Below are 18121 nucleotides of genomic sequence, written 5' to 3'. Positions count from 1 at the left end.
GCAGGCTCCTGCACATCCCACGCTGCTGGCACTGCTTTTCCTGGCACAGGATTTCTCAGCAGTGGCGAACAGGGAGTACCAGCCAAGACATGCGCTGACCCTGGGCTTGGGCCAGTGGGGGGTGTGCCAAGGAACTGGGAGGAAAGCTGGGTTGTGTGCATTCTGTGTGTACTCACCTCCCCTGGGCACTCTCATCTCTGCGTCCCAGCCCATGCGCCTGCTCACCGTGGCCTTCTACCAGCACCACCCTGCACAGACAAAGGAGAGGCTGCATCAGCCATGGTGGGGCAGTGGGGGCCAGCCCACTGCAGGGCACTGGAAGGGCCAGCAGGCTCCCCAAAGTGACACTCAGGAAAGAGGCTCTGGCGAAGGATGTCTCCTGTTCTTATAGGAAATGGACTGGCTTGCTTCACAGCCAGAGACATCTGAGCCTAGCAATAATGCGGGCATCAGGGAGATCTTGGGTCTTGGCCAACCAGGCCTTCCCCCTCCTTTTGGAACCTCAGACTTCAAGAAAAAGTAAGTATAACAATAAGCATCAACAGACAGTACACCACTGTCCCCACCTGGGATGCTGGATATGTTCGGTCAGGGTGTGACTGTATAACTCCCAGCCTCTGATGATTAGGGCGCTCCCTGGAACTGCACAATGTCCAGTAACATCGTGTGTTATGTATATCTCAAAAGAGGAAAATACGATGTTTCCAATTTTACAGGCGACAAAACCCAATAGCAACAGGACGAACAATGGATCTGAAGAACAGAACCAGTTTCCCCATCTGGATCTGTGAGACTGATGCCCAGCTCTTACCCACCATGTTTTAGGAATGAGGCTGTTGGGACGGGGCCTGGATATAGCCAAGACTGAGCGAGAGTAAATACAGGAGACTCTGGGTTTGAATTGGGGCACATGGAGCTGAGTGGTATAAAACTCATTTAGTGTGTGGAGCCCTTCAGTCCAATTCAGTCCTTTAGTCCATCTTCCCCCATTTAATAGATGGTACAACTGAGGCCTAGGAGGGGCAATCACTGAGTTCCAAGCTCTTTCCCTACCTCCAGTCCAGTCTCCCTCACTGTGACTGGACTCGTCAGAGCCTCAGGTTACCTACTCTGTAAAAGGACCATGGAGAGGCTCAAGCAAGATAACCTGAACACTTAAAATTATCAGTAAAGATTATTATTTGCACAATGATGGAAATAAACTGGGTGTACACTGCATTTCTCTGTCCTCTCCCCCTCCTGTATTCATCAACCCTCGCCTCTCTGTTATTTCTGAAACCCCAGCCTGATTGGTAATCCAGGTCCAGCTGCAGAAGGGGCTCCAGGTATAACCTGAGCAGCCAGCCCCCATCCTGTCCGCAGACCGCAGAGTCCCCAGGACTCTCCTGGAGCGCAGGCTACCGTGATTCCAGGCCTGCCTTTTGGGAACAAAGACAACGAATCAGGCCCCCGGCACCTGAAGCTGGGCCTTCACAGATCTACTAAGGAAGGTTGGCTCAAGCCCAGCCTGTCAGCCTGCAGCTCCCATCTTCCCCTCCGGAACACAGGCCCTTTTAGACCCACAGGACGGGCCGTTGAGGCTTCCGGTCACTTGGAGTTGTGTGTCCAATACGTAGCCACCAGTAATGTGAAGTTACTGAAATTCAAATTCAGCCAAATTGGATACAATTTCACACACAGCTTCTGCTTCCCACTGGCCACACTTTGAGCATCCACAAGCCACATGGCCAATGTAAACCATGGCGCTCCAACCACATCCAGGTTGGGGTCTGTCCCCGGCCCAACAGCCAGTCTGTCGTATCTGTGGGCTCTGCACAGCCTTCTCCGGCCTCCAGTGGAACATACTTGGAAAAAGCACTGCACCTATACAGAACACATACAGACTCTGTGCCGCTTCCTCTGAACAATGTAGTATAACAACTACCATGCTGGTATTTCACCTGTATCAGATATCAGAAATAATCCAGAGATGATTTAAGGGATGCAGGAGGATGCATGAATATCCCGTCAGTTCATAGAAAAGACTTGAGCTGGGCTGCTGAGCTTCAGATCTCAAAGGGGTCTGCCAGGGAGGATCCTGGGGCCCGTCCCCTGGACGCTGAGGGATGCCTGTGCATTTTATGGAGGGAGGCGGGGAGGAAGGGAGGAAGAGGAGCATCTGCAGCAGTAACATCAGTATGAATCATACGTGCACCGCAAACCCTGACGTACTCAGAGCAGGACATTTACAGAAGTTGGCCTTGCTCAGCACTGGAAGATTCCCACTGCTACTGAGCATCTGTGGGGCAGCACTGCCTTACAGGACGGACACAGACAGGTGTGGGGTCTGCAAGCCCTCCTTTATGGTGGGGAGCACTTAGGAAGCACCACTGTGTACTTCGTGTCAAGCCAAGGGCTGTCCACACTCGACTGCCTTGTTTGCTCACACATCAGCCCTGAGGAGAGGGAGGGGGTCATGCTCCCCACTTCGGGGCCCAGAAGGGCCCTGGTACCAGGCACAGAGGACCATGCTGCACTGCAAAATGACCAAATCAGCTGAACTGATCAACACCCAGAAACCACAGAGAGGAAGAAAGATAAGGAAATGCTACTTGTAGTGTCCAGGGAGATTTTTTTTTCCTTAGAAATCCACTTTCATAATCTCAGCCCTCTGGGAAGCTGAGGCAGGAGGATTTCAAGTTCAAGCACACCTAGGCAATTCAGCGAGATCTTGCCTCAAAATGTTTTAAAACGGGCTGGAGATGCAGCTCAGAGTAAAGGTCCTAGGTTCAATCCTGCACAGCCACTAAAAACAAAAACAGAAGACCCTCTCCATACACTTCCATGGGGCTATTAGAGTGCCTTCCCATACAATAAAATCACAAACTAGTTGATTTTTCAACTGATCCCAGTTGTTCCTGCCACTTGCTGTATGACCTCTCTGAGCCTCACTCTCCTCATCTGTGAAATGGGAATGATACTCTAAAAAAGGTTCACATATGGCTACTGAATATTTGAAATGGCCAGTTTGAACAGGGAACCAGCTCAAGGGAGCCCTGAGGGAGCAGTGAGAGGGGGAGAACTTAGGACACACTCCAGATGCCCAGCCCACAGTGAGTGCTATCTGCGGGCAGCAGCTCTCGAGGTGAGGAGTTTTAATCCCCAATTGATAATGAGGAAGTCCTAGCCCAAGAGATGATGTGATTAGCAGAAGCCACACCAGTAAGAGAAGGTCAGCCTCCAACGTAGCTGTCTCCAAGATGTCATCACTGGTATAGGGTAAATACCAGCGGCTCCTAAAATGAGGGCCACAGGAGACCTGGCTCCCTCTTGGCTACTCAGAGGGTCGGGAACGCTGGGAGATGGCTCCTGGGCCTAGGTGGTCCCCGCAGATGCACATCCATTGAGTCCACAAGGCACCAGGCTCGGCTCAAGCCAGTGGGACATGTTACGGTCACTCGCTCTCACAGAGCTGATGTCCTGGGAGCCACACAGAAACCAGCATGTGAGGCTTAGATGCTTAGAAACAAATGACCCCAGTGAGCAGCAGAGACATCCAGAGGGGATGAAGACGGCAGTGACCTCCTGGCTGGAACCCAGTGGAGCTTTGTAAATCCGTATTCCTCCGAGCCGAGCAGGTACGTGGTTCCCAAGAAAAGATGGGGGAGGGGGGCAGCACACACGGCCCCCTGAAGAAATGTGTCACTGCACTTACACAGCGGCCTTGGAAGGGGGCCCAGGGTTCATGGGTCTCTTAGCTCAGCTCCACCCAGTAGTCGACGTCCTCTGAAGGAACCAGCTCCAAACATTCCGTCACCACGGCCACTGCCCACCCTGCCAGGCCATGGTGACACCAGCTCCCATGGCAGCAAACCCTCCCACGCAGAGCTGGGGGGTCGGGAGCTCTCTCACAGTGCCCCTGTGCATCAGATACCTGGGACCACTCAGGAGGGAAGTCACCCAGAAAAGCCTATCAGGGCCCCACAGCTGAGGAGGGACAAAGTCACTCCATGCCTCCAGCCACTGCACGGGCCTGAAATCACGTGGGGTGGCTGGGGCAGGGACAGCTCAGCCTGACTGAAAGCACAGTGCGTTGTGAGCTGGGACTCTACCTACCTCATTGTCTTTTGTCCTCATAGTCCAGACCTCAGACTCCCCTGATCCTTCCTTACCAGCTATTCATTTAGTACTTAGTACAGCTCAAAGAGGTCAGGTGACAGCCCCAGGACACACAGCTGGCCAGCTGGGGAGCTAGAAGAAAAATTCCCTTCTGTCTCTTGGGTCTGTGTTCCTAAACCTGGGATCCCTTCTCGATTTTCCTTTTTCCCCAACCAAAGCAGAGTCCTCACAGGCCACGCCTGCCACCCCTTAAGGCAGCTCAGCACCCTGTGAGGCACAGCTGAGGGTGGGGAGAGATGAGCCCAGCGACCACATCTAGGCTCCTCCACTCGGGGCTGGGTGTCCCGCAGCAACCCCTGGCAGCTCTCTGAGTCTCCGTGCTGTCTGCGAGGTGGGAACAATGCCCAAAGCAAAGCACACTGTGAACAGTGACACAGTTTCCGCCCAGACTCATATGCTCAGTGTGCAGAAGACTGGGTCACTGTCACAACCCCACATGGGCACAGTCCAGCAGGGACACACAGAGTCCAAGGAACGTGTGGTCCTGGGATGTGGGGTCACGATGACTTCTTCCCTCTGTGTCTGTTTCCCAAACTTCCTGGGACTGGTTCACTGTCCCCATGTGGGGTGAGCGGGCTGTGTTAGTGAATGCCCACAAAGTCACTGTCTTTGCCCCAGCTACACTGCCTCTGTAACATAACAACACAAGGACACACAGATGACACATACATGAAAGCAAGTGGCCGTCTTCCAGCCAGACCATTTACAGTCCAGGCAGCAAGATGGAACTGGTCCTGTGGGTCACAGTTCACCACCTCCCTCCTCTATATCACAGAAAGACAACGTGAGCGTTACATGACCCTGGTGCGACATGGGTAAACCCACAAAACTCAACTGTGGCTGGTGATAGTGGAGGTCACTGTGTTTTGTAATGTTTTTAAAAAGCAGCAAACAAGGGCCAGGGATATAGCTCAGTGGCATAAGCACCTGTCTGGCGAGTGCAAGGTCTGGAGTTAGATTCCTGGTACAAAAAAAAAAAAAAAAAAAATCAAATAGTAGCATATCAGGTGTGGTGGTGCATGCCTATAATTCCAGCACTCAGATCGCTGCAAGTTCAAGGCTAGCCTGAGCTACAAAGTGAGTTCAAGGCCAACCTGAACCATATAGTGAAATCCGGCCTCAAAAAAGACAAAAAAAAAAAGCAGTGCATGGATGCATAGAAAATCATCCAGCATTCTGTCTGATACCAGGACCCACCTAAGAGGGAGAAACATGTGGGCACCTGGAGGTTTTACATAACCCAACCCCAAAGGCAGGAGCTGTTAGCCCCGTTTTATAGGAGAAACTAAGGCTCAGAGGGGGAAGCTCCGTGGGAAGTCACACAGTTGGTAGGTGAGGGGCTGAGCCTGAGCTGGACCCCTGGACTGTCTGAGGATAGAGCTCTGGCGCTGAACCCCTTCCCCAAATCTCTACCCCAACCACGTACACAGATGGGGGCGCACTTTGTCCCAGACAAGCAGCTGCTCAGGCAGTGCCAGCTCAGATCCTTACCCTTACCCCCAGGCACTGGTGCAGCCCTGGCCTCGGGCCACCTGCACAGAATCACGCAGGGCCCCCGCCTGGCAGGCGATGCAGACTGGAAGCTGCCAGGACACCTTTGTGGGGGCTGCAGCTTCCTGCACCCACATGCCCTTCCACCATGGGCTCCTGCCTCCTCTTCTCAGCCAGGAAGCATCTCCTGTGCATGGAGAGGGAGGAGCACACCCAGCCTGCAGCCAGAGGCCCCGCTCTGCTGATTAAATAAAGGAACGGATGTAAAGCACTCAGCACAGTGCTTCTCCGTGTCATCATTATCCCTCTCATACAGGGAGAGCCTTAAAATTCCACGTGCTTCACAACAGTCTGAGATGTAAAAAGGCAGATTCTTGGCACCTGCCCCAGATTCATAAGGTTTCCATCAACGACAGAGCACACAAGCTAGTAACAGAGCTGAGCAATTCCTATAGGCCACAATAAGGACACAGTACAACACATTCCTCGTGTGTGTGGTGATGAAGGACTCAATAAAAACTGCTGACTGCCACTGTACAAGTGTCACACACATGAGTATGTACAGTACAAAAGCCTCCTAATGACACTGAAGCACTACGGTACTTGTTTATGTCATTACCGTGCTATGCACTTCACCACTATTGTAAAGTATATTCCTATTTATAAAATAAAGTTTACTAATGGGACACAATGGTGTGTGTCTATTAATGCCAACACCCTGGGAGGCTGAAGCAGGAGGATCACAAGCTGGGAAACCCAGTGGCTCAGTGAGATCCTGTTTTGAAATTCAAAAAGAACAAAGGGCTGGGGATATAGCTCAGTGTGAAGGCTCTGGGTTTAGTCTCTAGCACTGCAAAAATAATAATAATAATAAAAAATAAAATGGGCTGGGGATGTAGCTAAGTGGAAAGACCCTAGCTCAACCCTCAGGACTACAAAACAAAAACAAGAAAACCCCCAAATTTACTCTAAGACATCTGCTACAGTGTGTGCCTCTTCTCCAGGTTGCATCAGCATATGTCAGGTGACGACCTACACCATCCGAGAGCGCACAGGACACTGTATGATGTTTGCACACTGGCAGGCTGCACAAAGGTGCACTTATCAGAACACGTCCCAGTGTAAATCAATGTGTGACTATGTTCAGATTCAAGAGACGGACGGCACCTGGAGGTCTGCATCTTAGCGAGCGCTGCCTCCCTCTCCCCTCTCTGTGAAATACTACCTAGGGCACAGAACCCGGCCTTCAGGCCTATTGATCAGGCGCCCACCAGAGCTGGGCACAGGGAATACAATGATTACGTCTTAGAAGGGTACAGCGTACACATCCCCAAGTGGAACACATCTTGAGGATGACTGTGGCTCAACTACTTATTGCTGTGTGGCCTACAATCAGTGGCTTCTCCTCTCTGAGTCTCGGTCGTCTCACCTCCCTGGAAACAGCACGGGCCTCCCTGAGCTGCCAGAAGGCTGGCAGAGAGGGATTCGGCAACATGAGCTACCGTCGTGTGCTATCTTTCATTGGCACAGACACAGCCCAGCCCATGGGAGTGTGCAGGCCATGGGGAGGGTGGCTCAGCAGCACAGAGCAGCAGGGAGGGAGGAGAAAACGGCTGTGCAGGCAGTTGTGGTGCCAAGTCCAGCCCAGAAACCAAGTGACACCTTCCAGCCCTGGGGCGAGAGACGGACCCCACAGCAAAACAACATCCAGTCCAATCGCTGGCTGCAACCGCATCCTGAGGGGAGAAGTGCACCTCCCGGCCACAGATCAGACCACAGCTCAAAACGCAGAGCTCCCGCAGCTGGGTCACATCCAGCTCTAACAGGTTCCCTCGCCTCTTGTGTGCCAGGGAGCCCTCTGGCTGCCTACAGACCCTTCCACAATAATGTTTTTAAATGGAATAAAATAAAATATGGAGGATTAAAAGGAAGTCAATACAGTAAGATCTGGCAAAGAACACCACTATAAAACATGCTGTGATATAGTAACTCATGTGTTCCTTTATTAAAGCAATAAATAACACAACCCAGAGGCAGCCAGAAGAACTGCTATAATTTGCATGCTGAGATGAATGAACTTATCTGTAGCAACTGAGATGTAGTGGGGAAGTATGTGGGGTTTTTATTGGCCATCTTGCTCCTGCCTTACATTGGTACCTGCAGGGATTGGTAAAGTAGGGCCAATAAGGATGTAATTCTTCCCCATCCAAATTCCTGAGCCCCTAGAGGGGGCCCCCTAGTTGGGCCCCAGATTAAGAAGGCCTGCTGGGACCTGGCTCTACTGTGGATGCCCACCCTGGACTCCTGGGCCAGGGAGGTGGGTCCTGCCTCAGGAAGGTATAGACTCATCCTCTCCACTCCTGCCTGCTCTCATAGTGAAGAGTGACAGGGCTGCCACCCGAGAAAGCTGGGTGGCAGATTCTGGAGCAGGGTTCAGATGCTCTGGCTTTATTTTAAGAAACAAAAATAGCAAAGAACAACTCTTTGGAAAGAAACATGCCTGCTACTCAGCCTGGCATCCCATGACCGTGGATAATAAAAGAACATGAGGAACAAGGTGCGGTGGTGCATGCCTGTCAAGAATCTTAAATTTGAGTCTAGCCTGAGTGACTCAGTGATTTAGCAAAACTGTGTCCCAAAATAAAATGGAGTAACGATGTAGCTCGGTGTAGCATGAGCCTAGGTTATATCTCAACAGTCGGTGAGAGGAGACACCGGCAGGTGCAGAGAGCCCCATGTGGCACCAGCAGATTGGGTGTACACATGCTTCTGCTCACTTCCTCTCTCTGGGTCTCAGTTTCCTCACTTGTAAAATGGGCCTGCTGTGCAGATTAAGTGAGATGAAGGCTTACCTGGGAAAGAGAGCAGAGGATCTGCCTGACACACTGCAGCTCTTCCTGAAATGTGGGTCCCACACAGACCTACTCACTGGAAATCAGCAGCTCTGGGCAAGGCAGAGGAGACTGCCAGGGCCCAGCCTATGCTGGCCTTGAACACCAACTAGGAAGCCTCGGGTCACCCAGGGGCAGCAGGAAAGCGTACTGTGGTTGGCATCTGTGAGAGGACACAGGCTCTCTCTGGTACAGAATGGCTTAGAAAAGAAGTCAGAGGCCAGGCGGGAGCCGCTGGGGGTGGAGAACCAGATGCCATCGAAAGCGGGAGAGGAGAAGGTGGTAAAGGAGCCAGACACTGGCGATGGAGGACAGGGTGACGTGGAGAGCGCCCCACTTGGCCTCATGTGTTGACTCAACTGCTGGATAAACAACTCCCAGCCTCTCCCGGGGGGACCTCACTGGTCATAGCTGTCAAATGGGGAGACACCACAGACGGGAGGCAAGAGGCTGGCCTGGCAGCACTGGGATAGCATGACTTTGAGCATAAAACATATGGGGCCTCAGACAAAACAAAAACAGAAACGAAAAACCCTCAGAAACCAAGATCAATTATGTTTCATGCAATCTTTCCCAGGTGAATGCAAAAAAAAAAAAAAATCCACTATGAACACATGCATCCTGTTTTTAAACAGGACAGATAACAGTGTCAGAGCTCCCTATATGGGAGTCTGAGGCCAAATGGAAGAGAAATCAGTAATATGGATCCTGTTCGTACTTACAGTTTAGATACACTGTTCATCATGGATATTTTTGCATGAATTTAGCTTTTCTTCTAACAGCTTTCAGATACCACTCACATATGCGATTCACTTGAATGATGTTTAGTATAATCACAGAGTTTACTAGTTCCTGGATGATCAGTGTATTTGAAGGGGTAGATGCAGAGTTTTAGTACGGTAACGTGCATCATCCCAAAGAGAAACCTCCTGGCCCTGCGCTTAGCTACCAGCCCTAGTCCCTCCTCTCTCTCCAGACCTCGGCAGCCACCCGTGCCCTTTCCGCTCTGTGCCTTCCCTGTCTTTGGGTACTACCCACAATGGAGTCACATCATCTTGATGGTCTGCTTCTTCCACTTAGCCTACTCTTCTCAAGGTTCATTCCTCAGTTTGGGTTTTTAAATTTTTATTAAAATATTTATGTTGATTACTTGTACACTCAAATTCCAGCCCTGCTACCTAGGACTGCTCTGGTCACACCCTGGTTTGTGCAGAGCCCCCAATCCATGGCATGGTTCTGGCCACACTTTACCCAGGAGCTACAAGTTTGAGATCCCCAGCACCCTTCCCCTGACCTAGATGGTAGAGGCTTCTGGGAGGGAGCCTCTTAGGGGAGCAGGTTCCTTCTAGAGCCATTCTGCTTCCCACTTGCCAACAAAATTCTGCTCTGCTTTGCAGTGAGCGCTTACTGAGCACCAGTTGTATACATCACACACATTCACTTTGCAGCATCCACAATGACATTCATGACCAAGGTAGGCATTACGGGAAGAGAGATGAGCGCTGGATAAGAGTCAGGGGCCTGTATGTTGAGTTCATCTGTGCTGCTCCCTGGCTGTTCAGCTCAGAGCAGTGTGTCCAAACCGCTCTGAGCCTTGGTTTCTTATCTGTGAAACAGGGCCTGCGGGGCTGTCTCCAGAAGACAGTGACACTCCTTGGTCAGCTGTCACATAATCAAGGGTGATCACTGGCTGCACAGTCACTCACCGGGGCTCACCTAAGGGCGTCAGAAGCTCCATCGGACCGTCCGGCTGCTATGGAAGGGAGGCACATGGGTGTCTGCTCTCACAGATGAGCAAAGCGAGCTCTTTGTCCAGCACCACACCGCAGACTGCAGCAGGGTGAGGACTTCAACCGAGGCAGGCACTGGAAGCCTTGAGAAAGCCTGCGGCTTAGGTGCCAGGTGGCTTCGCCTCTGCTATGTACGAGGCTCTTCCCATGAGACACCTTTGTACAGGTCCTCGTGGGGTCAGAAGAGTGGACCCCACAGATCCTGGAGAAGGCAAAGGACACCTCTGAGAAGGTCCATCCTTTTCTTTAGGGGTCCGGAGAGGCTGTCACTATGACTCAGCCTGTCTACCACATATGACAGTCCCCTTTCTATGGACATTCTGTTACCATGGCTGTGGCATCTGAGGGAGAGTTAACCTCAAAGAACAGAGCAGAGCAGAGCCTTTCACACTCCAAGATGAAGGCGAAATGGATTCAAATCTTTGCCATGCTGCTAAAGCATCAGGCTTCTCTCTTCCCGCTCTGGGAATCAGTTTCCCCACTGGTGATTTCCAGGGCGAGGCCATGTTCTGTCTCATGCCCTGGGCTGGATCTAGCCCCAGCAACCAGCACCTTGATGGAACCAAGCACCTCACACAGCGCAAGAAGAGCACCCTGCCACTGACCCAGGCCCCAACCCCAAGGCCAATGTTAAGGGGCAAGGCATCAGGTCCCACGTTTGTATAGTCAGGGTCCTCAGGGTGACACCTCTCAGGTGCCAGCAGGGTGGAGTGAGACAACATAGCCATTGCTCAGAGGTTGCTGAACCAGGTGATGCCCTGGACAGTGCTGCCAGGATGCGCCACACCATTAACTCTCTGTAGCTCCAGTGGCAGAAGGAGGTCCTAGATGAGCTCCTCGCCTCTCTGAAGCCCAGTGCCCACTCTGGAAAAATGGAGCCCACTTCAGCAGGCTGTCCAGAGGGCTCAAGAGCTCACTTGCTTGCAGCAGACAGCCTGGCAACCTGCAGGGGCAGAAGCTGAGCTGGTCTGGACTTCACCCCAGACAGATGGGCAAGTTCCTGCACTACATGCTTCTCCTGCTAGGAGGAGCTGAGCCCACCATTTCTTCGGCTAAGGCTGTATATCCAGCTACCACTGGCCCCTCTGACTGCCAACCAGTCTCCCTTTCATCCTTAGCCAGCAGTAGGATCACAGTCTGCCTCACAGGCACATATCATTAAGAGAACACAGGAGATGAGGCTCACAGCATGGTGGCTTGGGGCTAAGGGCACAGGCAAGGGCTCCGAGGAGGTGGGGCTCTGCCAAGGAGGGACCATGAGACCTGGGACCAGTGAACACCAACAGGCTTAGTTTCCACATACGTAAAATGGGGTTAGGCCACCCACCTAAGATCTACTGTGATGACTAACTAACGGACCAGTGGCTTAGGGTAAAACTTGGCAGGAGAAGAACCCAGTAAATTCCAGCAATTAATTTCTCATCATCACTAATTAGGGAGCAGTTAGACGTTCCACAGTACAATTGCCACGGAAGTAGTTATGGCTTCAAAGAAGAAGAATTCATCAGGCTGTAAGAAAGTTGTCAAGGATAAAAAGGTTATCTGATCCCTTTCTGGTACTTATTTATAATTGGGAAAAAAATTTCTCCAAAGAAAGAATCTAAAATGTAAGCCAGGGCTTCTAACGTTAACACCCCTTCTTTTCTGAATCTCCCATCTGCAGTGAATATGTATCAATGGTGGACAAAAAAATCAAAGACTGAAAAACTGAAGTGGGTGCTTTTGAGATTTGCTATGAAACTTTGGGACCTTGAGCCTAGGGAGAGCCAGCAGTGGCCTTGGAGAAAGGTCTGGGCAAGCAAGCCAGGAAGGCAGGGCTGGCCAAGGTCGTACAACAAGGTCATGAGGCAGGCAGGCCTGGCCAGCCCCTAGCACCCAGTCCCAGGGCTTCCAGGCACCCGAGGCTGCTGGCCCACACCTTGCAAGCAGACGACTGCAGATCACAGCAGGGCACGAGCGAGGTGACCCTGGACAAGACATGGGCCTCTTTGGGCTTGCATTCCTGTAGGTAAAATGAAAGGCCAGACACATCACCAACGGGCTGCTGGGAAAATTAAATAAGATACAGACTGCATAAGGAGTTTTTGTGCCCTGCCGGGCAGACACCAGTCTGCCTCCTGTTATCAATATTTACCATGATTAGTCCAGGCTGAGCACTCCTCACACAAGCACCCCAAATCCCAACTTTCCTTAGCACTGTCACAATGCTCAGAAAGTTTCAAATTCTAGAAAATAGAATTTCAGATATTTGGATTAGAGATGCTAACTGGTAAAGTGTCTGCAAATATTCCAAAATTTGAGAAACTGCAAAAAAAAAAAAAAAAAAAAATACAAACTCTGCAAACACTTCTGGTCCCAAATATTTTGGATGAGGGACCCTCAACTCAGTCTGTACTTGGAATTCAGCTGCCTTGTGCAGAGTTCTCTGTAGGACATGCAATGCCAACCATTATTAGTGGGCACAAAAAAGAATATTGAGAATTGAACACGAGGGAACTATGGTAGGTGTTTGAGCAGCATGACTGTGAAGTGGCACAGGGGTGACAGCCAGTGCCCCCCTACAGAGAATGTCTCTGTCAAGATCCTTCCTCACAGGCTCCACAACCCTGGCCGTCCTCCCTGTGCTGCTGAGCAAAACCACCAAGCAACTTCCACAGGCTCCACCCCAGCTGGGCTGCCTCTCGGGTACCGAGCCGGCTGCTGAACACCAAATAGACAAATTGGCTCAATGGAACTGGTCAGATGACCAGAAAGCCAGACAGTCAGAGGAGAAATGGCTCCTACTTTACAAGAACTGGTGTTCTGCTTAGCTCCTACCTTGCTGTGTAATCTTGGGAAAATCCCTTGCACTCTCTGAGCCCCAGGATGCCCTCATGAAAAATTTCTGTGCACTTAGAGGCAGCTGGAAAAAGGCATGCCATAAAACCACACTGGTTCTCTCCAGCAGCCGCGCCCCCGCCAGAGCGCCGAGTACTCCCAGCGCTCACTGTTACCAGCGTCTCATGGCTCTGAAGTCAGCCCTGCCCCGCGATTCGGTCCTTCACTTGAGGTGCTGGGGACTGAACCCAGGGCCTTCACACTGAGCCACATCTCCAGTCCCATTCTGAGCCTCTATTTTTTGTCTCACTAAGTTACTAAATTGCCCACGCTGGGCTCAAACTTTGGATCCTCATGCTTCAGCCTCCCAGAGCTGGATTACAGGTGTGTGAATTACCGGGAATTACTGGGATTACAGGTGTGCCCCCCACGCGTGGCTTCCTGGCGCCTACTTTAACAGTCAGTTTAGCTGCTCCCCTCAAGGGTACACTCTGCATTCTAAAAGGACCCGGGGCGAGGGGGCTGCTGTGACATCTCTCCTCCTGTGCTCTTCCCTCTTTTCAAAGAGGTGGCTGCCATTGGTCAGTGGGGTGGGGGAGCCCCCATACCCACTTTTCTTAGATTAGAGCCAAACACATACTGGAATACAAGCTGCACAAGACCTTGCTCCCTCCTTCCCAGCCACCGGCCCCCGCTCCCTGCCTTCCTTTTGGCCACCTGAAAACCTACTGCGCCGAGAGGGGACTTTTCCCCTTGTGGGACAAATGGCGTTATCTGCAGCCACTCTGGATGGTCACAACCCACAGCATTCACTGGGGGGAGGCAAGATCATTGCAAAATACCCTACAGTACTGCACACAGACCTCGGCTCAAACGTCACCAGCTCCACACGTCCCACTGAACCAAGGCGAAGGAGCCCTGGCTTATTCGCAGCCGACTGGAACACAACTTGGCTCTGTCTACACTAGGGTTTTATTCTAACAGGAAATGGGGCTTGAGCAACCACCGTGTGCAGGGCCCTGCCTGGAGCCACACCCAGTCCGTGTGCCAGTGCAGGTGCTGTCCTTCCACTCTCTGAATGGCTCCCGAGCACCCCAGGGGCTATGGGACAGCATTCTGTCAGCCAGGACCTTCCTGACGGTATCTAAATTGCTTTCATCTGCGGGGCATGGCAGCACATGCCTGTAATCCCAGCACTCCGGGGAGTTGAGGCAGGAGGACAGTCTACCTGAGCCCAGCCTGAGGGTGACTTAGAAAGGCCCTGTCTCAGAACAAAAATAAAAATAAAAATAAAAATAAAGAGCTGAGGCTATAGGTCGGTACAAAGGCCCTGGGGTCAATCCTCAGTACTACAAAAACAGAAAAGAGAAGAATCTTTGATTCTTTGAAGCAGGGCACCTGTTACAAAGGGATTTGCCTCTTTATGACCATGTGAGGTGCCCTGGGGTCTTGCAGGGCGCCCATCCTGGATGCACCCATCTATATTTTTGTTTGCTTCTGGTGCTGGGGATGGAACTCAGCCCTTTTGATACGGTACGCACAGGCTCTACCACTGACTCACATGAGTTAGCACGTTTAATATTTTGTGACTGGGTTGTCCAGGCTGGCCTTGAACTTTCCTCAGAGATGCTGAGTAGCTGGGCTTACAGGTGTGCACATGTACACCAGGCTCCGTCTGCTTTTCAGCCAGGCCCCAGGTACCCTGCACACGCTGAAAGCACTGTCTAATGAGGGACTGAGGCTCAATAGTAGGGTGCTTGCCTTGAATACGCAAGGCCCAGGGTTCCATCCCCTAAAACAAAATAAAACCCAATGTGACCAAGGAAGCACTTCTGGACTGGAGCTATCTGGAGTGGGTGGTTTGGGGCCAGGTTCCCTCTGTTTCCACAGACCCTGCCAAGCACACTCCAAAGGCACCCCACCCCCAGCTGTCTACAACTCTCTGCAACACCAACTTTGAGTAGTTCAACACTGCCATTTTTGCCAAGCTGGCAATTACTCCCATTTCACATGTGCAGACAGAAGCTGAGTAAGATATTCAGACAACTGTGCCGACAGCGGCCAATTTCCAACGCTCCGCCAGGCTCTGGGTTTCAGGATGCAGCCACCACGCAGGGGAGGGCTGGAGCAAGTTGGGAAGGGGACAGCTTACGTAGGAAAGAGAGGAAAGATCCTGAAGAGGGGGACGGGCCTGAGTGCCCCTGGGCCAGCTCAAGGTCAGTCATGCAGGACAAGGACCATGTAAACATCGGGCAAGCCTTGGGGACATGTACAGAGGATGATACCAGGCATGAAGGTCAGCAGGGAAAAGGCCCCAGGGCCAAGCAATGGCTGGATCCCCAGTTTTGCTCCCACCAGGTGCATGTCTCACCTCAGTCCCTTCTACTAGAAATGGGTCAATACCACTGGCTGCAGTGGGGACTTTTGTGCAGGTCAATCAACAAACACCCTCTCCGGCCTCCCTGAGGCTGGCTGTGGTCCACTTCTGCTGTCCTCTTCTCTGCTCAGAGGAGGGACCTCACAGGAGAAGAGTGCCCTGACCCTGATGGAATACAAGAGATTCAGCTGTAGGAGTGGAGGGAGCCTGGCACCCATGGCCAGGCCTTCTCATCTGCATTCTGCCTCTGCCTGAAACTTTGCTTCCTCAGCAGTGAAATGGGGACACAGAGACTAGTGTACAAAGGGCAGCATGTGTACACCCCTTGCTGGGGCCCCATAATGCCACCTTAAAAAACACAGCCCAGCAAGACCTGCTTACATGGGTGTCTCTGATCTTTCCCAGGCATCAGGCACGACTCAGGTGAAGTCATGCAAAGCTGGCAGACACTACAGTCTGAATGTAACTCGCTCCATGCCACACAGCTGCTAAATACTGAAGAGCAGCAAAGACAGGGAGTCAAACCTCAGTAAGGTGCAGGAAACAGCAGGTAGAGTTGAGGGCCAGGCAAGGGCCAGGCTTTGCCCGGCGGAGGTCCGGAACAGTGACGTCAGGAGCTGATGGCGGCTGGGCATTCTCCTGCTGGCTTGTGACTGCAAGTCCTCCTTAAAGGACGCTCAGCCCTGGGCTGAGTCTGCCTCTGCTGGGTCCAGGGTGCTGCCCACACATGAGCAGCAGTAAGCATCTTAGGGCTGTGGGCCTTCCATGCCAGGAGTCCTCCAACCTTTTGAGCACTAGGGACCAGTAACATGGAAGACAGTTTTTCCATGATGGGGTGGGAACTGGTTTGGGGATGACTGAAAGGAGCGGGCAGCCTAGATCTGTCGCATGCACAGCTCACAGTGGGTCTGGGCTCCTATGAGAACCCAAGGTTGTACTGACAGGCAGAGTTCAGGAGGTGAGCCAGGGGAGTAGAGGTAAATGGGATGCTCACCGCCTGCTGTATGGCCCAGGTCCTAACAAGCCATGCAGGAGGTTGGACACCCCTGTCCCATGTTGCATGATGTTCCCATGTTGGACTCGCCTCATCTTCCAGAGTCCTAACCATGGCTAAATCTGTCCATGAGCCATGGTCACACTCCCAGGTTATCTCAGCCACAGGGGCTGTATTTCACAGCCTTCAGGCTCCCACAAGGCGCATGCAGGGCACAGTTCACTCCCTCTGTGCTCAACCATCCTTCCTCACAACTGTAGCCATCCACCCTGCATACTGGGCGGATACTGGATCGTTCCTTGGGGTGAGGACAGTCCTGTGCCTCTACCCTGTAGGGTTTAGAAAGAGATACTGAGGCCCACGCAGGTGTACATCAATCACACCACAACTCCGAACTCCTGCTTTCTCCTCTTGCTGATCAGATGAAGTCCCACATGAAAGAACGTATTTGCTAGACATATCAAACAAGCTATCTAAATCTAAAACGCAGTATAAAGTGCCCCAAAAAATCAATAGGCAAAGGGCAAGCAACTCAATACACAAGTGGGCTAGACTGAAGCGACACCTCGTAAAAGAGCTCATCTTGGGTTGACAAGCACACGACAGGGGGCTCGGTCTCACTACCCTTCGGAGAAGTGAATGCAAAGTACCCTGTGGGATCCCTAACGAAAACAGATCACACCAAGTGTCGGTAAAACAAGGAGGGAGCAATCCAGCCTTCACGCTCTGCCATAGGGAGGGCAGAGACTGGCACAGCGGAGACCAGAGCTGCACATGCGCCTGCTCCTGAGCCCCTCCAAGGCCACCCCGAGCTCAACCCCTCAGGAGTTGGCTGCTGGAGGACCTAGTCTTGCCCAGTAAACTTCTGTGGAAGAAGGGCAGGTAGATAAATAAATTCCAGTCAGTCAAGAGCAAGAATAAACCAGAAACTCACATAACAACAGCAGATACTTTAGCCCAGCCTGGGCAACTTTACAAGACTCCCATTAACCCTGTCCGCTAATAAAAAATAAAGAGGGCTGGAGACAGCTCAGTGCGAGTGCTGACCCAGTACCATGCCTCAAGCCCCCCACTCCACCTAAAAGCATAAAAATCTGACACGAGAGAGACCAAAATGCATGGCTCCCTGTATACAAGGTACAGAAGAGGGGATGTTGGGATGGTGAATACCCTGGAGGGGGCATGGGGTGTCTCGTGGTAGGAAGGGTGCTGATCAGACAGACACTTTTATCTTCAGAAAATTCATTAAGCTGCCCACTTAAGGCCCAGGCTCTTTACTGTATATGCATTCAGCTTCAGTAGGAAGTCTGAGGTTCTACTCTGGGCTGCGAGTGGTGGCACATGTTTATAATTCCAGCTCTCTAGGAGGCCAAAGAGACTGTAATTTCAGACAAGTCTAGGCAACTTAGCAAGACCCTATTTCAAAATAAAAAATGCAAAGGGCTGGGGTTACGCTCAGCGGTAGAGACTTGCCTAGCACGTGAGAGGCCTTCATCTCCCGCACCACAAAAATAAGAAAAGATGGCAATTTGTGAGAGGCCAAGGCACAGTGTTGCCACCTGGGCACCCCGCCCTGGCTGCCACAGAACACACAACTGCTCGT

At 51.9% G+C, this 18121-nt stretch overlaps 1 protein-coding gene across 9 annotated transcripts in view; it reads right to left on the bottom strand.

The window, feature by feature from the left end:
- Positions 1-18121, bottom strand: part of Tpst2 (tyrosylprotein sulfotransferase 2) — a 50498-nt gene that overhangs the window by 18379 nt on the left and 13998 nt on the right. For 7 of the 9 annotated variants that reach the window (XM_063226011.1, XM_063226009.1, XM_063226010.1 and 4 more), the window contains one exon: positions 177-248. Coding sequence is in view for 2 of the 9 variants with exons in the window: in XM_063226007.1 (XP_063082077.1) it covers positions 177-248; positions 10257-10312 (128 nt within the window). In the remaining 7 variants the exon portion in view is untranslated. Of the gene's footprint in view, positions 1-176; positions 249-10246; positions 10527-18121 lie in introns of those variants that run through there. The other 2 variants (XM_063226008.1, XM_063226007.1) reach the window with 2 other exon arrangements.

Source organism: Cavia porcellus, unplaced genomic scaffold (genome assembly GCF_034190915.1).
Source record: "Cavia porcellus strain 051 isolate PalLab524CR breed Dunkin Hartley unplaced genomic scaffold, mCavPor4.1 scaffold_16, whole genome shotgun sequence".
Lineage (NCBI taxonomy): Eukaryota > Metazoa > Chordata > Mammalia > Rodentia > Caviidae > Cavia > Cavia porcellus.
This window is presented reverse-complemented; position numbering and strand designations above follow the sequence as displayed.